We start from the raw sequence: 24,255 nt of genomic DNA, 5'->3' as shown, positions 1-24,255 counted from the left end.
GATGCTCCTAATATTCCTCGTTTTATGTCGACATAAAATCATAAATATCAACCAATCCTAGTTGAGTATTCCGAATCCAGGACTGTCACTGGTTGAAAATTCCGATTTTATGTCGACATAAAACGAGAAAAATCGCTCCTAATATTCGTTTTATGTCGACATAAAATCATAAATATCAACCAATCCTAGTTGAGTATTCCGAATCCAGGACTGTCACTGGTTGAAATTTACGATTTTATGTCGATATAAAACGAGCAAAATCGCTCCTAATATTCGTTTTATGTCGACATAAAATCATAAATATCAACCAATCCTAGTTGAGTATTCCGAATCCAGGACTGTCACTGGTTGAAATTTACGATTTTATGTCGATATAAAACGAGCAAAATCGCTCCTAATATTCCTCGTTCTATGTCGACATAAAATCGTAAATATCAACCAATCCTAGTTGAGTATTCCGAATCCAGGACTGTCACTGGTTGAAAATTCCGATTTTATGTCGACATAAAACGAGAAAAATCGCTCCTAATATTCGTTTTATGTCGACATAAAATCATAAATTTCAACCAATCCTAGTTGAGTATTCCGAATCCAGGACTGTCACTGGTTGAAATTTACGATTTTATGTCGACATAAAACGAGCAAAATCGCTCCCTGCATGTCAACATGGCTCTCGTCGATACCAGGAAAATGAAACAATTGGGCCCCGACTTTCCACCAACCACGAAAATTCAAAGCAAATTTACAACGTTACTAAATTTTTTTATTTCATTAAAAACAATATTTCTCTACTAAATATATACATCAACATAATATCGAATCCTCTATTCGTAATAAAGTAGTAAACATTATCGAATAGACGTACAACGAATCCTGTCGCAAGTATCGAGACCAACAATCGATTGAATATCCCTGAACAGTGTGGCCTTTGAAAAAGGTATCCGGCTTAAATATCCGGTTAAAAATATCCAATAGCAAAAAAATTCGATGGCAAATATGTCCCAAAATACTCCAATGCAATTAGACCCCAGTTTGCAATTTCCCAAAGTTGAGTTGAAATCAATCGCACTCATTTCCATGAAATCTCAATTTATTTGGCAAAACCGCCGATATCTCTCATTTACTATTATTTGAAATCTCCGAATGTTCAGGGCTCTGTCGACAGCTTAGTCATCAACATGGTACTGAGATTTGTTGAGTCAAAAGGGCAAGCCCCTGTTCATTAACAAAGGATTTTTGTATTCGGTTCCCCCAAAAACGAGCGCGACTGTTTGATGTTGTTTTGGATTACTCTGAAGATGATATACTCAATTATCTCAAAAACATTTCTCACTGAGTAACTGTCTAAATTTTCGTTCAATAGACCTTTTCATTCTGGAAATCTAGGGGAAATATTTATTTCGTTCATTCAACGAAAAAATCTCCGAAAAAACCATGGAAAATTCTGATAAATATTGAACTTTACAATGATATACACTTGAGCGCTCAAAAACCATGATTTATATGTAAATTCGATAAAGTGTCCGCAAATCCTAGGGGAATTAACATGGGAAAAAAGTGTCCGCAAATCTAGTGACTCTCAGAATGAAAAGGTCTATAAACATAATCTTGTTCAATGGATTCTTGTTTATTGAATTTATTGGTATTGGGATATTTCATTTTTGGATATTTTTCTTTCGGACATTTTTCCATTGGATATTATTTTGGGCGTTTTTTACCGGATATTTAGACCTGGAATCTTTGAAAAATTTCGTATTACACTAAATATTCGAATAAATAATTCGAATTCTCGGTGAAGAGGCGTCGAAACACGAAAAATGATGGAAGTCGTCACGGATAAATAAGTGAAAATGACAAATGAAAAAGATATGTAAAATATCATCTGTGGTAAGAGAGTAGAGTGGCAGCCCAGAGCAGTCGTTGCCAGATCCACTGGGGTACCCTGCAGGGCCCAAGGCTGGCCATGGCCCCAGCTATGTGCCTCATCCAGTCCCAAATGCCCCAGGGTGCATGCCCACCGTTAACATAAAGAACATATGTGAAACCGTCCTTGCATTTGCCACGAATTGAGTAATAGTATGGTAAAAAACTGTGCAGTCGAAAATGACATCTTTGGTAGAATAGTATCGCTGGAGCATTGCTGGAGAGGACGTGGAGAAAAACAGCCTTCACTGTTGATCGTTCTGGTGCTGTCACGTGAGCCAGCAGTTGCTCGAGCAACAGGGAGGCTATTCCGTTCCTCCGGTAGGCACGACGAACACCGAGACTGAGGATGTAACCGACGAGGGAGTCCTTTCCTAAACTTGAACAGAGTATTCCTTGGTCCTCTTTGTTGAGTGTTGCGTGTGGCTTTATCTCGGCTACGATGAGCCCTATTATCACACCACCGAATACGGCGGCTAGGGCGTAGAAACGGGACGAACTTGTTATATCTTCGTACCAGGAGTAAGGATAATCTGAATTGACAAAAATTGAGTAGAGTTGATTAATTGTTCTCGTATTGACAATTTACAAGCGAAGCGGTACACTGAGAAAAAAATATATTTTTGCCAAATGTCTATTTACTTGAGAGAAGTATTTACTTTTTCAAAAGTTGAATTTTTTTCTATCCGGGTCATTCCCAGACAAGCCTGATTAGGTTTCAATTATGACAATCATGTTGCTCTAGAGGAAGACTATGCTGTACATGACCTTCGATGAACTCCAATAATTATTCATTTTTCCTAAATTTCTCATTTTCTAGGGGAAAGAATTTTGATTAATTCTTCAATGTTGATAATTATTGAGGGCTCACTCAAGATCACAGCTAACATGATCGTCTTCTAGAGCAATATAATTGTCACAATTGAAGCCTGATGAGAATTGACCGGGAATGACTCGGCAGGGGAAATATGGAATTGACAAAATAAATACTTCTCTCAAGTAAATGGATATTTATATCTTCGTCCCAGGAGTAAGGATAATCTGAATTGACAAAAATTGAGTAAAGTTTATTCATTGTTTTCGTATTGACAATTTACAAGCGAAGCGGTACACTGAGAAAAAAATATATTTTTGCCAAATGTCTATTTACTTGAGAGAAGTATTTACTTTTTCAAAAGTTGAATTTTTTTCTATCCGGGTCATTCCCAGACAAGCCTGATTAGGTTTCAATTATGACAATCATGTTGCTCTAGAGGAAGACTATGCTGTACATGACCTTCGATGAACTCCAATAATTATTCATTTTTCCTAAATTTCTCATTTTCTAGGGGAAAGAATTTTGATTAATTCTTCAATGTTGATAATTATTGAGGGAGCTCACTCAAGATCACAGCTAACATGATCGTCTTCTAGAGCAATATAATTGTCATAATTGAAGCTTAATGAGAATTGACCGGGAATGACTCGGCAGGGGAAATATGGAATTGACAAAATAAATACTTCTCTCAAGTAAATGGATATTTGGCAAAAATAATTTTTTTTCTCAGTGTAAAATAATTTAGTTCGATTTTGAATATCGGTTATTTGTTAATGAATGTCTCGAAATTCAAGGCAGACAAAAATCGTGTCATTTACCCAGCAGATATCGACGACTCAACAAGATTCACTTTACCTCACCCTGTGTTGGCGTCTGCCTCCCAACAAATAAAATAAATAAATAAGACACCTGCAGTATAAATGTTTACCTATAGGAAACCAATCCTGGCAGAGCGCCCTGACCTCCTCCAGATCATCAGGGCACAAAAACCTGAGCTGCACATCCCCAAGGAGGCACAGAGGCACAGTAACAGGTTTCTTGCAATTGTAGGAATAGTCACCACTGCTCCGATTGTCCACCCCATCATTCACCTGTCGCTCATACTCATGTCCAGATCCCCCAACGACGCTGTGTCTGTCACACGTGACACTCATTCCACCGAGAAAATCCTCAAATTTCCATTTTCTCGGCTCATTCCACAAATTATTATCGAGAAGCAGCTCCTTCTCGGCATCCACCACAGCTACAGTATTATCAGCCATAGCATTATTATTATTTTTAATGATCAGCCGTAACTACACAAGCCAACGTCAAAAGTCAATATCAATAGTCCTCGGGAGTGAGTGCTTGGATACCATGTTTGTGACATTTTTCAATTCCTCGGTGTTTCTTTTGTTTCTGGGAGTTTGAGAGATGCATTGACGGCGATTCTAGTCAATTTTCCCGGTCTCGAGACGACTGGAAGTAATAAATGATTGTGCGGATGGTAGAATTAGGGGGGGAGGAAATTGATGATTGCAAAAACTCACGTAGAATTTTTCTCTGCAAGAGAGACAGACCAGAAACAGCTGTTTATCGTCGTGTATACCATGTTCTTCTTATTCTATTTCCTAGGTAACTTGGTCTCTCGGTCTCGTGGAGGCAAGTGCCGTAAGGGCTTCTCTCTTCTTTAGCAGTTCGGTTAGGCCCCTGAAGAGGACTGCGGAACAGTCCCACGTGATATTTGAATGAGGGAAATTTCAGGGCGGCGAGTTGTGTGGCACTATTTATTGAGAATTTTCTCTAAATAATATCTATGTATCTGATCTATTCATTTGTTGAAATGAAGAAATGGAATTCATTAAATTTCATTTTTAAATAATCGGTCTCCATAAAAGGACAGAATTTATTAAGGATGTTCGACACCTTTTTGGCTGAAATTCACGTTTTTTTTCCTTTTTCTGGCGAATTGTCGATCGGATTGACGGAAAAAAATATAACGTTCTTGTGTTCTGTCATTATTTAATGGCTCACGCAGTGTCATGGTGGTGGGATCATTTTCCTGCGTTTTTTCTACAGTTTTGGGATTCCTTTTAAACGTTTAGCAAAAATGCACAAAATGATCGCACCACCTTGCAACTTCGCGAGTAATTAAATAATGACAAAATACAGAAACGTTATATTTTTTCGCGTCAATCCGACCGACAATTCGCGAGAATAATTGATAAAACGTGAATTTTGACCGAAAAGGTGTAGAACATCTTAATTTCACCGATGATATATATACATGTGAAATATATATTATATATTTATATACAATAAACGAATGAATAGTTCATTCGTTTATTGGGGATAATAATAATTTGTAAGCGTTCGTTAAATGTGAAAATTGATCTCGATTAATTATTCTTTCAATTTCGGGTCATTGAGTTTTCAGTGCACCGTAAAAATAATTTGTTCGGAACCGTAAGAAATTTATTCATATTCCCAATTTTACCAGAAATCGACGTCATACCTTAAAAAATGAGGTTTCCAAAAATTTAAACAATTTTAATTATTTATTAATAAATAACGAATGTTTAAAAAAATAATTCAGTGCAAAATGTAATATAATTTAATTAGTTCATAATTTTTCTTTCATAATTAAAAATGGTTACTTGAATATTCTTAAAACAAAAAAGAGCTCCCTTCGGGAGTATTTAAACCCTTTAAACCAGAACAGCTGTTCACCGTCGCATGTACGTTCCAGCGATTATCGCTGGCTCCACACGCACGCGTTAGTGTCATGCGGTCATAAACGTTCAGTTGAAGGCACGTCATGGCGGCAAACAAGAGTGTTACCGTTTTCGCACCCAACGGTCGACGTCAAAATGTCAAGATCACCCCAAACACGACGATATTGCAGGTAAGATTGCTGTCACAAACTTTTCCACGGATTCCTCATAATTCTTGAGGGCTCCTCCATTCGGGGGTTGTCGCGCGAATTTTTTACCCTTTCCATTAGGATGATTGAGCTTTTTCTGTGGCACTAGGTCCTCGAGGAAGTGTGCCAGAAACAGGGCTTCAGCTCCAAAAAATGGGACCTCAAGTACGTTACTGTGAAGATTGGGGAGTGATTCGTGGGGATTAATTGACAGTTGGGATTTATTTTTTTGGGGTTATTCAGGCACTTCAGTCAGACTCTCGAGGCCAGCTCGATCTTTCGGTTTACTGGACTGCCGAATAATGCGCAGTTGGAGATGGTGCAGAGGTCCAAGGAGAGGGAATCGTCCAGTGTCACCATTGGGGTCCAACTGGAGAATGGGCAGAGGGTCATGGGGGAGTTTTCCTCGGAGACGACGTTGATTCAGATTGTCAGGAGTCTGTGTCCTGGGGAGGAGGCTGGGAACATGGTCATCACTTATATGCATCAGGAGGTGAGGGAATTATTTCTCAATATTTTAAAAATCCAAATTGATTTTCTGGTGATAAAAATTTTGTACTCGAAATTGAGGCCCGGGTGTACTATCTTTCGAACGTTATCTCGATTTTTTTTTCATCTTTCGTTATCTGAAATTGTCAATTGAGTCCTGCAGCATGCAGAAGTTTTGAAAAATTATTAATGAATAATGAAAAAAAAGTAGAAGAAATTCTTTTTTTTTCGAAGAGCATTTTTCATTTATATTCAGTAATTTTAATTTATATTTCGTAAATCTTTTCCCACACTGTACAGAGATATTTATTACGGAAAAGGCTCTTTGAAAAGAGTTGTCATATTTTGAAGAATTTTTTAATCACACTTTTATCACATAAAAATGGCAGATGGCTACATGCCACTGTTTTGAAAATTGAGGAGATACCTAGCTGTGACTTCCCATGAGGAGTTAGTGTTTTATTATCCACCATGGAAAATGAGAGCTAATAGATAATTTGCCACAGCAAATCAGATATTCATAATTTCCATTTTTTTCAACTTATTCTGAATCTCAATTAAAAACGCTCTTTGAAAAAGTTCAGAATTTTTTCTATTTTTTTTATCACTCTATCATAATTTTTGGTAATTTCTACATGATGTACCAATCAATTGACAATTTTGGATTACGAAAGATAAAAAAAATCCAGATGACATTCGAAAGATAGTGCACCCGAGCCTTAAGGAAAATTTAAAAATCAAATATTTGAAGCAAAACATTTCAGTAAAAATAATTTGAAAAATACGGAATACCATCATTCATTGATGACTTTATTCAGATTCATGGAGCTGAAAATTTGAGCACAACATCTCTCCAGTCTCTCGGTCTGAGCGACGGACGTGCCATGTTGAGACTCCTCCACCGTGATCTAGATAAATTAACAACACAAGCGCATGTTGCTGGTCAGCTGGCATCAAAGCCCAATAAAACAAACGATAAACCACAGAGGAAGGGCAACAACAGTAATACAGCTCTGCAGCAGGCGAGCAATGCTGCTAGCAATGTTGTCTCCAACGTCAAGAATCAAGTGAAGAAGGCGTTTGATCCCATCGCGATGTTGAGGAATGAGAAATCTGCGCAGAATAAGAATTCTCGGGGATCTGGGAAGCGATTCGTGGGTGGTGGCAACGTTCTTGGGCATGGGAATAGGGCGCAGGTGGAGCCAGAGCCTGAGCCACCGACTGAAAATGAAGAGGGGAGTCAGGAGATATCACCAGTGGCGGATGAAGGACTCGAAATCGCAGAGGAAATCACTGAATCCATCGAATATGTAATGACCAAACTAAAGATGTTTTTGATAGGAAAGTTTTATGTGCATGAAAAAATTGAAGGGAACATGATAGGTAATTGTTGCTGTTGGTCTTATTGCCGTTTTTTTTTTTAATTGATTTTTAGAGGAGAAAATAGCCAGGCAATATTTATCTGAGAGCAGTAGATCCAGACTGTCATTTCAATATTTCATTGGAAGAAGCAAATATCAAACCAAGAGCAATGCCAAGAGGGGATTTGAACCCACAACCTACAGATTACCAAAACCGTTACTCTATGTAGATTTAGACTATTTTCTACAAAACTTGGGGAGAAACCTACTGGAAAAATTTTCAAGTTCTCTTCGGTGTTTTTATGTCAAATGAAGTAAAACAGTGGATGAAAAACTTGGAAAATTGAGATGGAAATTGTCGAAATAATTTTCATGTCAATTTCTTCATGATTTTCATTTTAAAATGCATTTTTCAATGGAAATTGTTAAGTAAAACAATAAGTGGAGGAGTTCATTCAAAGTTAATGACTCCAGACTATACTCTATAAATTTCAATCTATTGGGAAACACTTAAAAGATAATTCTCTTGGGGTTTTTGACTTTAAATGAATAATACAACACAATGAGAAAAAAGTTGAAGAATTCGCAATGAAAAATTTCTTGAGAGAATTGCAATAGAAAAAATTATATCGAAATTTTTAGTATTTTTCCTCATCAGATTTTTTTTTCTTTATATTTCCAATTATAAAAATGTAGTATTTCCCATAGAATTTGTTAGCATAAGTGCTAGAAATTCTTTCTACGATTTTTTATACCTGAAATTTAGAGAATTTTTACATGACTTCCTCAATTTTTCCAGCTGGGAGACAGAAATGCATTAATTTTCAATCAAGCAGAAGCTCAGGCAATTCCTCGTGAGAATCTCCCAGACAATTTCTACGATCTCACAGTGGACGATGCGAAAGCCCTCCTGCGTGATGCCAAACGTCAGAGGGAGGCTTTCGAGGAGAATCCACTCCTCACAAATGCCCAACGTGAACTCGAACGCACGCAGTCGACACTTAATAAACTCCACAAGTACAGAAAAACGATAATTAGGATACAGTTCCCTGGACAAATGGTTCTCCAGGGCATCTTCGGGCCTGTTGAGACTGTTCAGCATATTAAGGATTTCATCAAAGAATATTTGGAAAATTCGGAGAAGGATTTTGATCTTTGTGAGTACCAAAATGATCATTTTTTTTTCTAAAACTAAGACAATTTTTTCCTTTTTTCTAAATAATTTTTTTTATTGACATTTTCATTTTTGTTCAATATTGAATTTTTTGATGATGTTAACTTCTCTGCACAACAATCAAAAATTATAAGTGGTATTTAATCAAATGGGATCTTCTTTTTAATTAGAAAATAAAAAAAAATGTCCATAGTTTTTGAAAAATTATGAAATTATGAAAAATTTGCGCTTTCTTTAATACATTCTATTGGTGTTTTGTTAAAATTTTATTAGTTTATTGAAAATTACGCAACTTCATGTCATTTTTTCAGAGAAAAAAGTCACTAGATCTTGATTTTTCTATTCATGGGCATAAATTGTTCATGATTTTCCTGCTACATTTTCTTTTTTTTTTAATTCTTATAAAATAAAATTCACAAAAAGTGGAAAATTCATGTCCAAGCGTAGAAGCCTGTGTTATGTGATGAGAGAAAAAAATACAGCGGAAAGTTACGGAATTTAAACCCAGTAATTTCTGTAGAAAAAATCTCAAGAGAATTATTCATGTAAAAAAAAATCGACTGCCTTTTTTCTATCGAATATCTTTGAAAAATCCATTCTGTTGTTAATCACAAATTGATTTCCCTCGAAAATTTATCAGACGTAACACCTCCAAGAAAGAACCTATCCCCATCGAATCGTCTGATCGACGAGGGTCTGGTGCCGTCAGCCATAATTTACTACTCAGGAGTATCTGACCTCAAGCCAGAGCTGAGGAGCAAATTGGTGGATCCAAAAATCGCCAGTGTTCAAGCCATAAAATCCAGGTAAAAAAGCATTAAAAATCCCCCACCTTCAACCTCATATTCTCATTTATTCAGCGTTATCATTTTTTCAGGATAACGACGACTCGAAGTGAGAGTCAAACACTCCAAGACTCAAACGCTAACATTGGTCACAGTAATTCAGGCGAAGACGTGAGTGATCCAAGCCCTGGAAGCAGTGGCAGTGTTGCTAATGCAAATCGTGTAACGAGTTATGCACCAAAGTGGTTCAAACGTGCATTCAAATAACCAATCAGTGTCATAGTGATATTTTCTATTCCCTTTTTAAGTCAAATGCGAGTTTAACACTTCCTGAATCATTGTCACTTGAGTTTTTATGAGGTAAGCTTAAGCGAACCATTTATTATTTCGTAATAAAATTCACTGTGTGGGATGTAATGTTGAGAAATGAATTTTACAGCTGAGTTATGTTGATGAATGCAAATATACAGATTATAAAAATCATAATATCGTTATTGTGCGTATAAAATTTAAAAAATCAATTTTCTTAATAATTATTCTTTTTTTTCGCATTATAATTAATGAGTGATTGATTTCTCCTGGGAGTGTGGATGAGAAAATTCAACAGAAGTATTTTTTTTTGCATTGGAAAAGAAATAAATGAAAAAAAAATGAAATTTTGGAAATATGGAAAATATTTCTGCAAAGTCGACTGGAAATTGAGACTTCATAAGCTGGTAAAATCCTTTGCGCGGAATATAATTTTGAGACATGAATTTTACAGTCCATTTATGTTGATGAATACATAAATGCATGAATGTTTTATAATATAGATTACAAAAATCATAATATCGTTGTTGTGCGTATAAAATTAAAAAAATCAATTTTCTTAATAATTATTGGTTTTTTTCGCATTATAATTAATGAGTGATTGATTTCTCCTTGGAGTATGTATGAGAAAATTCAACAGAAGAATTTTTTAAATTTTTAAATAAAAAATATATAAATAATGAGGAAAAACAGAAATTTGGAAAACGTGAAAAATATTTCTTTAAAGTCCATTGGAAATTGAGACTTAATACGCTGAATGAGTGAATTTTACAGTCGATTTATGTTGTTGTCTTCATAAATTAATTTCTATAACAGTCTACTGACAAGTAATTTTCCATTGAAAAAAATTCAAGAGAAAATTATCGCAGAAATTTCACAAACATTCTAGATATTTCTTCTATTGAACATTTTTATTCAAATCCCCAGGGTTTTTTTCATTGAATTTTCTCACACGTGAGTATCTTCCACCAAATGTACTTAATTATAAAATAAAAAAGTATCCCTAGAAGTAGGCAGGTCGTAGCTATTTTAAATTCACTGATATTTCGAATTAGTTTCTCCTCCAAACCAATTCGTATAGGCACGAAGAAATTTTATAGAAAAATCTAGTGAATTCGATGGAAAAGTCAATTGGATTTTTATTGAATTTTCGTTGAAAAGTTCTATTAGTTCTTGGTCGATTCTTTTAATAGAAAGTGTTTGATAGAAACTATTCTATAGAAAAGAATCAGTAGAATTTAGTCTTTCTGTAAAACTATTTCTATTGAGAAATTTTCTACAGGAATTCCTCAAAATGAATTTTTCAAGTTTTTTCCACTTCATTTTTTATCTCTTTTTATTGAAAAAATCAAACAAAAAACCTTCTAAAATTGAAGCCAACGGATGTCCGTCCAAAATATCTCAATTAAATAAGTCCTATAAAAAATAGAATCCTATTGATTATTCTCCAGATTTTTATCCATTTTTTCCATAAAATATATTCCCCTAGAACCACTGAAAAAACGCGCAGATGAGCAGCAAAAATTTCCAATAGAATCGTCTAAAAACGAATAGAAAATTGAATGGAATTCCCCCAGAATTTCCATAAAATTCGCCAGATTTTTCTGTAAAATTTTTTCGCCCACGACTTTATTAATAGGATGTTGGACATAGAATCTAGGCTTAGCATGGCTGGATGAAGAAATTGTGTACATAAACTACCCCGAATGAGCCGCATAACCCCCCCACCCATCGGTATTAACTCTGGAGATCAGGGGGAACAGCAGTTGGTGATTGAAGATGAAGATGCATGAGACGTCGAACAGGCCCACCAATGATATTGCCAGCAGGTCCAGCCCCACCAGCTTCCTCCTCCATGCTCTCCACGAGATTGGACTCTGTCGAGTCCTTAAATCTACTAGATAAACTCGTGTCGTCTTTCTTGAGCTGCAACTCCAGCTGGGAGTCCAGTAATCTCATGTATTTGTCCATTTCCCCTGCCCTCTCGTCGTCATCTCCAGCGAGAGATCCCTCGGAGCTGCCATCGAACTCTCCGTCACCACCTGGGACCACTAGGTCCAAAATGTCACGGAGGGTGCTGTCGTAGACGTCAGCGTCGAATTCTATTCGTCCTCCCTCTTCAGAGTCGTGTCGAGGATCGTCATCTCGGGCTCCTTCTCTGGAAATTACGAAAAAGAGAAGTAAATTATCTGTTGTGACGCTCGGAAGATCCAGCCACATCACGTCAATGTCAGGACAGCACGAAAAAATTTAATAGAAGAACCTAGCGAATTCGTTACACAATTCTATTGAACTTTCCATTAGTTTTTGGCCGATTCTAGTGAAATGATCGATAGAAATTCTATCTAATTCAATTCTTTTATGTAGAAAAAGTCAATAGAATTCGATTTTTTGTATGCACAATTTATTCTGTTGAGATATTTTCTGTAGAATTTCCTGGGCTCAAATTTTCCAAGTTTTCTGTTTGATTTTTTTTAATAAAGAAATGAATGTTACGTGATAATTCAAGATTAAAAAAGTACATCATTGTTGGAGAAAATTTCTCTTTAATTTTCAAGTACGAAATATTCAAATTTATAATGACGCATTTCAATGGAATTTCCGTAGATATTATTTAAAAATTAGGGAATTTCTTGAATACTCAATAAAATTCTAAATTTCAGATTTACTTGACAGGGGAAATGACGGAAAATTGTGAAACTCAGGGCAACTGTTGTTTCGACCTCTCAATCTATCGAAAATTTGATTGAAGAATCTGATTTTCAATTTCAAGCTGTATTGAAATATCAATGATTGGTATGTGATGACTTATATGATGAATTATTGATGAATTATAATGAATTATATATGATGAATTTTTTAAAGAACATGGAGAAGAAAATGAGCGCTTCTGACTTTTTTTTGAATGTTAATAACTCAATTTTGAATAAAATGGGATATTTTTTTAAATGGAATTAAGTGGCTGAATTTACCCAGTGAACTCTATTCCCTCGATATCACTAGTCTGATTCAAGAACGCCTTGATCTTCTCTTTGATACTCGTGGGTTCTTGACTCTTCTTCTCCGCCAGTCCCCAGTGCTGATTCAGCATGGACTCTAGTTGTTGCGCATCGACATTCAGCCAGCTGTCATCGTCGGGAGGACTCAATGACGCCTCATCCTGAGCTGTGAACAAATTATTTTATTAAAATTCTCAAGAAAAATTACTAATTAATGTTGAAGAATTCTTACAGAAAAATCTGGCACCTGATCCGGGAAATTCTATTGGAGTTGTGAGTGAATTCTAATAGAATTTTATTTGACTTATCATTTTTTAAAGGGATAATTAAGGGAAATCTGGCACTTGATCTGGGAAATTCTATTGGAGTTGTGAGTGAATTCTAATAGAATTTGATTTGACTTATCATTTTTTAAAGGGATAATTAAGAGAAAAAAACCAATAGATTTTTATATTTCTACTGTCGGGCATAAATTTCCAATGTTTTTTACATTCGATTTTCATTTGTTTCTCTTGATAAAATGTAAGAATAAAACTCATAAAATTCATACCCAACAATTCTTATAGGTAAAATCCCAATAGAATAAGGATTGTAAAAAAATCGTCATCTATAGACTTTTTTCTATAGAACAATATCTATTGAAAAATCCTAGTTGCAATATTTTGAATAGAGAACTTGTACAAAAAAAAACAATATCTTAATAACCCTTCAATAGATATTTTCAGAAAATTCCTCTGTATTTTCAAACTCTTCAAATGCCAAAAAATTTTTCTGCGTCATATTTTTCATTTTTTCATGTGTGAGTTGATCTTTATATCAAAACATATCTAAATTGCCTAATTGTTGATCATGAGAAAAAAAACTGTATTTCTAAATTTTTTTAACTCACAAATTATTCTTCACTTCCTAAATTTTAATTTTTTCATATTTATCACCCGCCAAAATGATCAATTCTTGCTTCTCAGATTTTCATACATAAATTCTAAACTCTAATTCGATAAAAATCTATGATCTACGGTTACCTGAAAAACTGAAATTTTCCGAAGAATTCAAGAAATTTTTTCAGTTTTCTAGAAAATCAATCCATAACCCTCCCCTCCTTTTTCAACAATTACAAACTTCAATCAGATGACTTTAAAAAGTAAAAAAAAAGAAGAATCAACCGAAGAATATAAATTATTCATTGAAGTTTCTCTCTTCATTCTCTTAATCTCTTCCAGTCATTACCAATATTAATAAAACACCTATGAGTACACAAAGTTAAATAAATTCAAGTCTTCATTTTCACCACAGAAAGATAATCGCGCGCCCAGATTAAATCTATTAATTGAGTCTATTAAATTTCTGAAATTACCAAGCATTTCGAAGTCCTCAGTCTTGAGGCTCTTCCAAGCCGCTAGAATCCTGTCAGCAGCATCATCATCCTTGTGCTGGGTGGGCAAGCCGAGAGGTCTCTCCACGAGGAACTCCCTGGCGACTCTCTCGAGCCTGTCCCTCTCCTGGCTCCCCTGCAGACACCCCCTGAAGTAGCCGCAGTCCTCGAGCCTCCTGAGATAGGCCCCCCACTTGTCGTCGTCGCCAGCCCCGCCAGCGCCCTCCCTCTTCCTCCGCCTCTCGTTGGCCCTGGCGACAAGAATCTCGAGGCCACAGGCGACCTTGATCCCCAGCAGATGTGCACTGTACTTGGGGCTATTAGTCGGAGGAAAGTTCCAGCCAGTCCTGGGGTCCCCAGTGTACCGACAGTGGGTGGCCATGGCATACAGACACCTGGTCATCCCCAGGTTGACCATCGTCCTCTGCTCAGGTGGGAAGTACCTCATGGCCCTGCAGACCCTCCTCTCGACGGGGTCTGAATGCACAATGGTGCGAATGGCAAAAGCAATGAGTCCAGGCTCCTGAGCGAGAATCGAGGCTGCTTTCTCAGGGAGAAAAGCCCTGGCCTTGTGCCTCCTCCTGCCAACCTCCTCCGGATAAACACTGATTCGCTTTCTGATGGCCATCTGCGCAGCCTCAGGCAGCAAGTGCCTCTCAGGGCTCCTTGCCAGGCTCCTCAGCCTCTCCAGCACCAGCTTCTCGTCCTTCACCACGTGGACAGCCCCATTCGCCACGTAAACGCGATCCTGACAGGTCTCAGGCTCCGCCCACTTCGGCAGGTCGTCAGCACCCTCGATCAGCAGGAATTCACCGTCAGAGTCCACCAGGCGGGCTATCAGCCCCTCCAGGGACTCCGTTAATCTGAAGATCAGGAAGACTGTGAACCACTCGTCACCGATGTCCTCGTCGTACCGCAGTCTGGCCACTATGTGGGGGATCAGGCTGGTGTCGGGGGGCCTGGGGTCACCCTGGATCACACTCTCCAGGATCTGGGAGGTCTTCGTTCGGGGATGGAACACCAGGGGGTCACAGTGCCACATGTAGTCTTTGGTGTAGGTCGACATTAGGTGGTTGAACCTGGTTATCTCCGTGGTGAGGACTGATTCGTCGATTAGGTCGGGGGTTGTGTAGCAGGATTTTGGGTAGAGGTAGCACTCGAGGATGTCCTCCTGGGTTTTTATCGCCTCCATTTTTTTAGGGGCTTTATTTTGGGAGGTGACAACTTTTAATTGGAATTTTTTCAAGTACAAAGGGGAGTTGATTAATGTTTTTGGTGATTCACACGCCCGTTCTTCTAGCGTTTACTCATGACCATAACCTGTTCGACATACACTTGTGGAGAAAAAACATGGTGGGGTGACACTCGGGGGAGGGGAGGGGGATGAGAAGTTGACGGTTTGTTGACGGAAATTAACGGAAATAATGACGGGGGTTTTGGTTAGTGCGAAATAACCGGTGGCGATTCGAAAAGTTGACAAGTGTATATGTGGGGTTAACCTGTGAGTCCTATCGCTTTTCGAAATGCCGAAAATAGTTGACCTACGACCGAAGAAAGAACTGCTGAACGTAAAATTTGAGAAGTACCAGTTCTCGACACAAATTGTTCCGGTCACTGAGGAGATTAAGCTATCGAAAAGTAAGATCTTCACACGTATCAATAGCGTTTAGGGGTGGGTGGGGTAAAACGGACACTTCGGACTTTTTTTAAAATATTCATAACTCAGAAAAAATTGATCAATTGAGATTAGTTTAGGCTCGTCACAAAGGGAAAGAATTGTTCTTCGTATTGAAAAAAAATGATTGAATTGTATCAACATTTCAATCCCTTATTACCATTTAAAAAAAAGTCAAAAGTGTCCGTTTTACCCCAACCTACATTTCTTATTTTCTAGAGGGAATAATGTCGATTAATGTTTTAATCTTGCTAATTATTGAGGGGAAAATACGGAATTGAAAACATAAATACTTCTCTCAAGTAACCGAATATTATGCAAAAATAATTTTTTTGTGTATTTCCCTGAATAGCCCCATTAACCAACATTCGCCCTTCTTCCAGAGGTGACCCACCTGGAGCCATCACCGGGTCAGGATTCCCTGCTGGAGGCTCGTCTCTTCGCCTTCCACAACCACCTCTTCCAGAGCCCCTACGACGACTCCTGCTGGTTCTTCGACGAAGACGAAAATTTATGGTGCCTGGAGTCCCCCAACACCCTTCACCATGTTCACTCTCTCCCCAAATCCCCGACCAAATCCTACAACTCCACGATTGCATTTGCCTCCCAGTGGTTCATTGCCCTGTCCAACGGCGGAGGTGCCCTCCACATTCTCATGAAAAACCAGGACCAACAGAAGGTGATTCCAATCGAAGCTGACTCTGGAGTTTTGCTGGCTGCAAGGCACGTCCTGAACGACAATGCCCTCGTCCTAGTGATGGTCTCCACAATCGAGGAGAACAGCAAGAAGAGATCGAAGATAATTCTGCTGAATTACTCAGTGAAGAGTCAAGAGAACTTTTCAGAGAATTCCATTGAACTCTCCAGAAGGCAGGAGTTGATGGTGAATGGAGCTGTTGATTACGTTCACATAGAATCCTCTGGAGATTTTATCGACGTCCTCAGTGGAGATTCTGTCAAGTTCACAGTTGACTCGATGACGCCGATAGATGATGCATCCTCGTCAGACAAGTCGGAGCTGAAAATACCGAAGTACTATTGGTCCCAGGACGCGGATTCCCTGACTGTTTGGCTGAAGATTCCTGAGAGGCATAAGGATGCCAGGGCCGATGTCAAGGTGACAGCAACGTCACTCGCTGTTACTGTTGAGGACTCGGTTCTGATGCAGGGAGAGTGCCAGTTCAGGATTGACGAGGGAACTGCCACTTGGAGCAGGGACAAGGACACCTTTAGGATGGAGGTTACGAAGCAGGAGGGGGGCCAGATGTGGAGTGAACTGATCAGGGGGGACACTGGTGGGGAACATCTGCCGAATGAAGGATTGGCTGCTGAGATACATTCGAGGTGAGGTTTTGAGCGGAGGGGGGGCACTTTGCTAGAAAATCCTAACAAATTCTACAGAAATTTTCAGTTTTCCATGAATATTTCGGAATCTAAGGCAGATATCAAAATTTTCGTTATACCTTTTTTTGTAGAGTGAGTTGAGGGCTACGAAAAAGGTCCCCACGACAATCCCACTATCTCCCTTAGATTCGGAGATATTCCTTAAAAACTCTGCTGAAAGCCAAGTCGACTTGACAGAAATTAGAAACGTATTTTGTCCATTCGAATAATATTCCTCATCAATGTTCCAGACTGTCGCACCTCTGCACAGATCAGCCAGAAGGCGCGACTGCCCAGCCAGCGATAGGCTTCAATGCCGAGCAGTTGGAAGAGTGCGACCTCGAAGGTGACCAAAGCTACCTCCAGAGGATCGACCTCCAAGAGCACCTCACAACCCACCTAGCCATTCTCGGCACCAACAATCGGCTTCTCTTCACCCAGACCCATCGTCTCTGCATACGCCAGGACCACGACGGCTGCGTTTGGAGTCTGCTGGAGGCCCCCAACGACTGGAATGTCCAGCACGAGAGCACCTTCCCTGGATTTGGATACGTGGAGGCCAGCAAAAGCAACAAAAAATTCTGCATATCCCCGCAGAACGGCGACTACGTGGCCATCGTGGAGCACAACAGGCACGCCTTCATCTACGAAAAGCCAGGTCTCGATGCCAAAGTGGCGAAACAAAAAATCGTGGACCTGGGGGCAGAAGCTCTCCCCATCATGGGAGCAGTCGCCACTGACGACCACCTGATCCTTCTGACTCAGGACAAATTGTATAAACTCAAAGTGAATTGATAAAACGATCTTTATTATGTAAATATAAGTGCTTGGATTTATATTACAAATATATTCTTTTCTGTCCCACAAAACGATGGTATAATATATACATCTGGGGGAGAATAACAAGCGAGGAGTCAGTCGATACCAGCTGCAGGAAAACTGGTAATGCTTGCGATTTTGTCAGATACATACAAAGAAAATTAATAGGAAAACTTGAAGTTTTCCCTGAGGAATTCTTCATTAGAAAATTCTATCAATATCTAGTCTATTCTGTTAATTAATTGTCAAATTGTCATTTGACCAATTAATTAGTATTGTATACTGCCTTCCAGTATCTAATTACAACAGAACTTCAATACAAATTCCACAGAATTTCTTGAAGAAAGAACTAGGTTTTCCCACTAATTTGTTCACACGTAACGAAAGTTCAACAAGGAATATTCTTGTTTTTGTCTGATTTTGCTGATCTAGAAATTTTAGTTCAACCAGACGTCTCTCAGTGTCAATATTAACAGCAAACGTCATTGAATTGATTTTTCCTAGATTTAGATGAAACATTATCATCAGTTCTTCGGTGGAAAAACTGGGCATCTCTGCTTCACGTTATCGTACAAGTATTCAATCGAAAGAGATTGATCCTCCAGCCAGTGCCACTGCAGTCGAGTGGCAAAAGTCTCTAGGAAGCTGGCACACGCCGAGACTGGTCTTTGATTGTCGTAGAGTCCCTCATTCGTTTTAGGGTTGAAATAATAGTGATAACCAGTGCTTTTGCTGATTACCCTCCACCAAGGTGCACTCGTCGTCTTCAGGAACATCACAGTATTTGGTACGAAGAAGAGTGGCTGACTGTCGCTCCTCGTCCTTCCCGGGTAGGGGGATTCGTCTGGATAATGTGCAAACGTTTTCCTGTTATTTTTTAATACACAGGGTTGCACCTGGAGTTTCAGGGGTAAATCTCGATCCAGGGGGTATAATTCTTTGGCACGAACTGCGTGGTAGCTGGAGTTCTCAGGCTTCCAGAGGGCTTGACAGAATTTGTTGATGAGGGCGTACCTGGAAACAAAATTATTTCAAATGAAAAAAAAATTCAGGGGCAGTTTTTGAGGGATATCTCCGAATCCAAGGGAGGTAGCAAAATTTTCGTAATTATCTTTTTTGTAGGTCTCGATGTGTTCGACAAAAAAGGTTATAACGAAAATTTTGCTACTTGCCTTAGATCCCGAGATATTCATTGAAAATTGACTGATGGTCAAAATATTTTTCTTTACGTTTTCTATAGAAATTCCTCGACATGAATTTTCTAAAATTTTCCCACTCTATTTTTCTACAGTAAATACCTCAACAGGACAAGATGCATAAAAAATCGCATTCTATTTTACCAGAAATCGAACTCATGCCGAAAAAAATAAGGTATTCGAAAATTTAAACAATTTCAATTTTTTATTTATAATCAACGAATGTTTTAAAAATAATGATTCTCTGCAAAATGTAATTTTAACAACGCTGAATATTCCCGATTTTTTTCAAATTTTTTTCGCGTAATGACAAATGTCCTCAAGTCAATAATTATACAGTATTATTTAGTTTATCTATTGAATTTACCTTTCTGGAAGTGATTTCTGACTGACGTCCTCTCCCCCCAACAAGTAAGCATCAATGATGTGCAGTGCTTCAGTCCTCCTGATGTTTTTGGACTGTCCCCTCATCTCCTCGACGACCTCAGCATAAACAAAAGTGTCAGGAGGCAGTTCAATATTGGAGGCCCACTCCCAGGTGTCTTTGACCAGCCTGTAGACATTGGTCCTCCCCATTCCCAAGTAGAAAGTCATCCCCTTGTCCTCCCTCGTCCCAGCGCCCCCAGCCCCACACAGCACAGCATACCAGTCACAAGGCTGGCTCAGAATGCTGCTCTTCACGTTATCAGCTGTGAGAACAGTCGGTGGATCCCTCAGGTGCTTCAGCACAGAAGCCCTCACGATCAGCCGGAGTTTGTCCTCTGGCTTCGAGAGCTTCGGGACTATTCTGCTCTGATCTGGAAGGTTCCAGTGCTCCAGGCACTCCTTCCTCATCTGGGCCTGCTTCGTCTCGAAAAGATGCGGGTCCTCGCAGTACGCAGCGATCTTCAGGAGACCCACCACTTGCTTCCTCCCAAGAGTATTATTGGAGCTGCAGATGTACTTGTGGAATCTGTCAGCGTCCTGGAGCAGCTCCAGAGGCACCAGCTCCGTCACATCGTCTTTCGGGTCGTCCCTCAGGAGAATTTCATTCGCCTCTGACAGGTAGCTGATCACGTCCTCAACTCCGGCCTTCTTCTTTTCGCAGATTAAGTACCTAGAAGAAAATGAAGGAGCAATTCAATTTTTTTATTTATGCATGTGGTCTTTTTTTCATTTTTTTGACGTTTTCTTGCAAGGGATCAATCGAATTTCATGATTTTTTTTTTAAGAATATAGACTTTAATCAGCTCTGTATAATGACACCAATTAAAATTCAACTTCTGGCAGAAGCTGAGTTAAACTCTGAATGTAGAGTTATCTGAGAATGAAGTAACACCCAAAATTTTGATGACATTTCAATTGATGATAGGATAATGGCATGAAAAAATAGAAGAGAATAATGAAATGAGAGTTTAAGAAACGAGAACCCATTTTCAAGAAAATTGCTAATTTAACACCAACGATTACTGTATTCATTTATAAAAAAATGCAATTGTCTACTTGCTTTTGTCATGATAGAAGTGACAGCTAGGTATCTCAATTTTCAAAACAGTGGTATGTAGACATCTGGCATTTTTATGTGATAAAAGTCTGATTAAAAAATTTTTGAGGCCCGGGGTACTATTTTTCGAATGTTATCTAGATTTTTTTCATCTTTCGTAATCCAAAATTGTCAATTGAGTGGTACATCATGTAGAAATTCCTAAAAATTATGATAGAGTGATAAAAAAAATGGAAAAAATTCTGAACTTTTTCAAAGAGCGTTTTTAATTGAGATTCAGAACGAGTTGAAAACGTGAAAATTACAAATATCTGATTCGCTATGGCAAATTATCTATTAGCTGTCATTTTCCATCGTGGATAGCAAAACACTAACTCCCCATGGGAAGTCACAGCTAGGTATCTCAATTTTCAAAACAGTGATATGTAGTCATCTGGCATTTTTATGTGATAAAATTGTGATTAAAAAATTCTCCAAAATATTACAACTTTTTTCAAAGAGCCTTTTCCGTAATAAATGTCTCTGTGCAGTGTGAGAAAAGATTTACGAAATCAGTCTTCCCCCTGCATGATATTGGGTGACAGGCCGCCATTTGTCACCGTAAATCAGATACATTTTTCAATTTCTTGTTATTCAACTTATTCTGAATATAAATTAAAAATGCTCTTTGAAAAAATTAAGAATTTTTTCTACTTTTTTTTGATTATTCATTCATAATTTTTCAAAACTTCTGCATGACGCAGAACTTAATTGACAATTTCAGATGACGAAGATGAAAAAAAAATCGAGATAACGTTCGAAAGATAGTACACCCGGGCCTCAATGTCCCATCACCATATTCTTCATTAAAAATCTCCTCTCCGTTTAATAAACAAACCTCTCAGAGTTGGCAGGTCTCGAAGTATTGGGCTTGAAGACGGAGACCTTCTCGAAGCACCTGTACAACAAGTACACCAGTCCCACACTGAACGGCGTGAACAGATCAAACAGCTTGGTGACGAAGTGGCCGCCCTCCCGGACGATCATGAGTGCCACCAGGCACTGGCAGAGGTACAGCTGCTTCGACAGAATCTCCTGAATGTTCTCCTTCCCCTCGACCGAGAAGCCACCATCAGCCATCATGAAGTGGACCCCGACGCCCTTCGTGTGCTCCATGATGAGCCGCTGGAAGGCCAGCTGATTCTCAGGGTCATAGACATTGCCGTCGTCCTTGGGGCCGTAGAAGGGGTGAAAGGTCTCCGGTGATCCAGCATAAAAGTCGTCCAATTTGAAGTCGTTCGAGTCCCTCAGGGTGAAGCCGAAGCCCTTGGCGTGCCACTTTCTCCTCCACAGGATGTACTCGCTGAAGCCCCCAGGACCCGCGCAGACGTCAGCGAAGTACAGGATATCGTTGGTGCTCGATCCCTTCGGCTGTGTGAACATGAAGTCGCAGGCCTTGTCGATGTTGGCCATCTTGACAGCTGCTCGATTCAGGAAGAAGGCGCCTCTGATCGTTTCGTAGGGATTGGAGCGAGTCCTCGCCTTCTGCATTTCCTGCTTGGGGAGGCCGTCGAAGATGCTCTTTGAGTTGATCACCTCGTGGAGGATTTGGGGCTCGCAGAAGAGGGTCTCGTCGTCGATGGTCTCCTTGCGAGGCCCGCGCAGCAGCCAGTCCTTCAGGTCGTCGGAGGTGGGGGGCTCCTCGTCGTTCACTATCCAGGCCATCTCCTCCTTGACCTTGACGATTTCGTCCGAGGGGTTCCACTTCTGAACGGCTTGGGCCAGTGGCTTGTTGTCGTGACCCAGACCCCGTCGGCCCTTCTGCCGGAAGGCTTGGATGGGCTCTCTTATGCCGTCTTTTTTCTTACCGAGACCCTGGCCCTTGTTGTAGCCCATGTTCTCCATCATCCGGAGGCCGGGGTTGGTGGACTTTTTCGTGGAACGGGGGAAATCCTCGGGGGGTGAGTCATCCTCGGGGTCGGTGGGGGGGTTCGAGGGGGGGTCCTCGAATTTTCGGCGTTTTGAGAAGTCTTGGGGGTTGTCGAAACTGGGGGTGAGGTCGTCATCAGGGGTGGAGAGGTAGTCGTAGGGCCTCTTGAGGGATGCGGGACCTCCGAAGCTGGGACGGTCGTCGGTCTCGCTGTCCGAGGTTTCTGGAAGAGTGGAAAATGACATTGAGGTGAGGGGGCGATTTTTCGGGGCATTATCAAGGCGGAAATTGTTTTAATTCAGTAGCGAAGGGGTAAAACGGTCAAGTCGACTCATCTCCCAGTTGAGTTTTTGAGGAATATTTCCGAATCTGAGGGAGATGGCGAATTTTTGGTAATGACATTTGTTGTAGCTCTCAATCGGCCCTACAAAAAAGGTTATAACAAAAATTTTGCTGTCTCCCTTGGATTCTGAAATATTCATTGAAAACTGGTCAATAGTCAAAATTGACTTCGCTACTGAATTGGTTGTGAAAAAATTTTAAACATGAGGAATGAGATAATTTAATGAATTGTGGGGGTTGGAAATTGGATTTTTGGTTATACAGAAAATGATTTTTTTTTGAATAGCCAAATCTACGTTCACGAGAAAAATTCATCATCTAGGGGAAAAATCATCAAGTAATTGTTGTTCAAATCAACAAAATACTTTTGTGATGATTCCCAACGTGGATATTATTTCATTGGAGAATACAAAATTTCTAAAGATGAATGATAAGATGATTTAATGAATTGTGGGTCTCATCACTTTGAGAATCAGCATTCTGCGGATAATTTTCCATCCTCTGGTGACGATAGATCATCTGATCGAAAAATCTGATCTGATGCTGAAAATTTTGGTAATACTTTGCTCGTTTCGCTCGAGATTTGGAAGGGGCAGCATGAACATGTAGATATTTTGGCTCTGCTTTCAACAACGAAACATTTGGCTCAAGAGGCTGATCATTCGCGGGGAGAGAGTGACATTTCAGGATGAGAATATCTCTCATAAGGTGAAGCTGAATGATAAATATTTCGTTCGAAGTTACAGGGTTGCTGTCACATCGTCATTGTATTCTATTTAAAAATTAATTTCTTGTATTTGAGTATTGAATAGCCGAAACGACAAACAAATAGCAATTTCGTTGAACGATTCGTACAAATTTTTCGAACTAAAAATGTAGCTTTTTGGGCCTTGTTTTGCGTCAAACAAGCATTTTTCCAGACCAAAATAGGCACTCAAGTGCTTAAACTGAAACTTCTTGCTTGAACAGAAAATAACAATTTTTTGGACTATTCAAACGTTTGGGACTTGATAATCATTCAATAGTAATTTTTCATGTGGAACTAAGAACGATTCAAGAACATTCTTCCAAAGTAAAAAATCCTGCAAGAAATTCCTGTGGAATACCTAAATAAATATAGGTTGGGGTAAAGCGAGGTTGGGGTAAAACGGACACTTTTGACTTTTTTTTAAATGTCAATGAGGGGTTGCAATGTTGATAAAATTCAATAATTTTCTTTCTCAACACAAAGAACAATTCTTTCCCTTTGTGACGAGCCTAAACTGAGCACAATTGATCAATTTGTTTCTGAGTTATGAATAATTTTAAAAAAGTCTA

At 39.1% G+C, this 24,255-nt stretch overlaps 5 protein-coding genes across 8 annotated transcripts in view; 2 read left to right on the top strand and 3 right to left on the bottom strand.

Annotated features, from left to right (window-relative positions):
* Nucleotides 1-1,530: 1,530 nt before the first annotated feature.
* LOC107036809 (N-alpha-acetyltransferase 60) lies at nt 1,531-4,380 on the bottom strand. The gene is made up of 3 exons (XM_015255002.2): nt 4,270-4,380; nt 3,669-4,198; nt 1,531-2,456 (listed from the first exon to the last, which is right to left on the bottom strand). The coding sequence occupies exons 2-3, from the start codon at nt 4,000-4,002 to the stop codon at nt 1,879-1,881; spliced, it is 912 nt and encodes a 303-aa protein (XP_015110488.1). The 5' UTR covers nt 4,003-4,198; nt 4,270-4,380; the 3' UTR covers nt 1,531-1,878.
* LOC107036808 (tether containing UBX domain for GLUT4) lies at nt 4,061-9,937 on the top strand. Of its 3 annotated transcripts, XM_029126022.1 has the most exons (8): nt 4,061-4,354; nt 5,469-5,624; nt 5,752-5,807; nt 5,886-6,135; nt 6,950-7,441; nt 8,292-8,649; nt 9,307-9,472; nt 9,544-9,937. In XM_029126022.1, exons 2-8 carry the CDS (start codon nt 5,538-5,540, stop codon nt 9,716-9,718), a joined length of 1,584 nt encoding a protein of 527 aa, XP_028981855.1. In that variant the 5' UTR covers nt 4,061-4,354; nt 5,469-5,537; the 3' UTR covers nt 9,719-9,937. The 3 variants fall into 3 exon arrangements, with proteins under 3 accessions (XP_028981855.1, XP_015110487.1, XP_015110486.1); XM_015255000.2 differs by lacking the exon at nt 4,061-4,354 and having other exon boundaries at nt 5,354-5,624; XM_015255001.1 differs by lacking the exons at nt 4,061-4,354; nt 9,544-9,937 and having other exon boundaries at nt 5,353-5,624; nt 9,307-9,476.
* LOC107036807 (protein ecdysoneless) lies at nt 9,368-15,451 on the bottom strand. The gene is made up of 3 exons (XM_015254999.2): nt 14,114-15,451; nt 12,733-12,925; nt 9,368-11,918 (listed from the first exon to the last, which is right to left on the bottom strand). The coding sequence occupies exons 1-3, from the start codon at nt 15,321-15,323 to the stop codon at nt 11,498-11,500; spliced, it is 1,824 nt and encodes a 607-aa protein (XP_015110485.1). The 5' UTR covers nt 15,324-15,451; the 3' UTR covers nt 9,368-11,497.
* A 134-nt stretch (nt 15,452-15,585) lies between these two features.
* LOC107036857 (nudC domain-containing protein 1) lies at nt 15,586-18,025 on the top strand. Its single transcript, XM_015255076.2, has 3 exons — nt 15,586-15,769; nt 16,190-17,150; nt 17,441-18,025. Exons 1-3 carry the CDS (start codon nt 15,655-15,657, stop codon nt 17,982-17,984), a joined length of 1,620 nt encoding a protein of 539 aa, XP_015110562.1. The 5' UTR covers nt 15,586-15,654; the 3' UTR covers nt 17,985-18,025.
* LOC107036856 (cap-specific mRNA (nucleoside-2'-O-)-methyltransferase 1) overlaps nt 17,977-24,255 on the bottom strand; it is a 6,986-nt gene continuing 707 nt past the window's right edge. For both annotated transcript variants that reach the window (XM_015255075.1, XM_015255074.1), the window contains exons 3-5: nt 21,565-22,819; nt 19,572-20,300; nt 17,977-19,022 (exon numbers count right to left, since the gene is read on the bottom strand). In XM_015255075.1, the coding sequence (XP_015110561.1) occupies nt 18,533-19,022; nt 19,572-20,300; nt 21,565-22,819 (2,474 nt within the window). In that variant the 3' untranslated portion in view covers nt 17,977-18,532. The remainder of the gene's footprint in view (nt 19,023-19,571; nt 20,301-21,564; nt 22,820-24,255) is intronic.

Source organism: Diachasma alloeum, unplaced genomic scaffold, assembly GCF_001412515.2.
Source record: "Diachasma alloeum isolate Michigan unplaced genomic scaffold, Dall2.0 Dall_scaffold_00211, whole genome shotgun sequence".
In the NCBI taxonomy this organism is placed as follows: domain Eukaryota; kingdom Metazoa; phylum Arthropoda; class Insecta; order Hymenoptera; family Braconidae; genus Diachasma; species Diachasma alloeum.
Note: the sequence above shows the minus strand (reverse complement) of the source record. Positions and strands in the feature narration are given on the sequence as shown.

What these genes read in the sequence shown, in the direction of transcription:
- LOC107036809 (XM_015255002.2), bottom strand. Translation starts at nt 4,002, where the DNA reads ATGGCTGATAATACTGTAGCTGTGGTGGATGCCGAGAAGGAGCTGCTT. An exon ending in CCAGGATTGGTTTCCTATAG is followed by an intron (nt 2,457 to 3,668) that starts GTAAACATTTAT and finishes TTGTCAATTCAG; the next exon opens with ATTATCCTTACTCCTGGTAC.
- LOC107036808 (XM_029126022.1), top strand. Translation starts at nt 5,538, where the DNA reads ATGGCGGCAAACAAGAGTGTTACCGTTTTCGCACCCAACGGTCGACGT. An exon ending in CAAACACGACGATATTGCAG is followed by an intron (nt 5,625 to 5,751) that starts GTAAGATTGCTG and finishes CTGTGGCACTAG; the next exon opens with GTCCTCGAGGAAGTGTGCCA. An exon ending in TCACTTATATGCATCAGGAG is followed by an intron (nt 6,136 to 6,949) that starts GTGAGGGAATTA and finishes GACTTTATTCAG; the next exon opens with ATTCATGGAGCTGAAAATTT.
- LOC107036807 (XM_015254999.2), bottom strand. Translation starts at nt 15,323, where the DNA reads ATGGAGGCGATAAAAACCCAGGAGGACATCCTCGAGTGCTACCTCTAC. An exon ending in TGAGGACTTCGAAATGCTTG is followed by an intron (nt 12,926 to 14,113) that starts GTAATTTCAGAA and finishes ATTTGTTCACAG; the next exon opens with CTCAGGATGAGGCGTCATTG. An exon ending in GAGGGAATAGAGTTCACTGG is followed by an intron (nt 11,919 to 12,732) that starts GTAAATTCAGCC and finishes CGTAATTTCCAG; the next exon opens with AGAAGGAGCCCGAGATGACG.
- LOC107036857 (XM_015255076.2), top strand. Translation starts at nt 15,655, where the DNA reads ATGCCGAAAATAGTTGACCTACGACCGAAGAAAGAACTGCTGAACGTA. An exon ending in GGAGATTAAGCTATCGAAAA is followed by an intron (nt 15,770 to 16,189) that starts GTAAGATCTTCA and finishes CCCTTCTTCCAG; the next exon opens with AGGTGACCCACCTGGAGCCA. An exon ending in GCTGCTGAGATACATTCGAG is followed by an intron (nt 17,151 to 17,440) that starts GTGAGGTTTTGA and finishes TCAATGTTCCAG; the next exon opens with ACTGTCGCACCTCTGCACAG.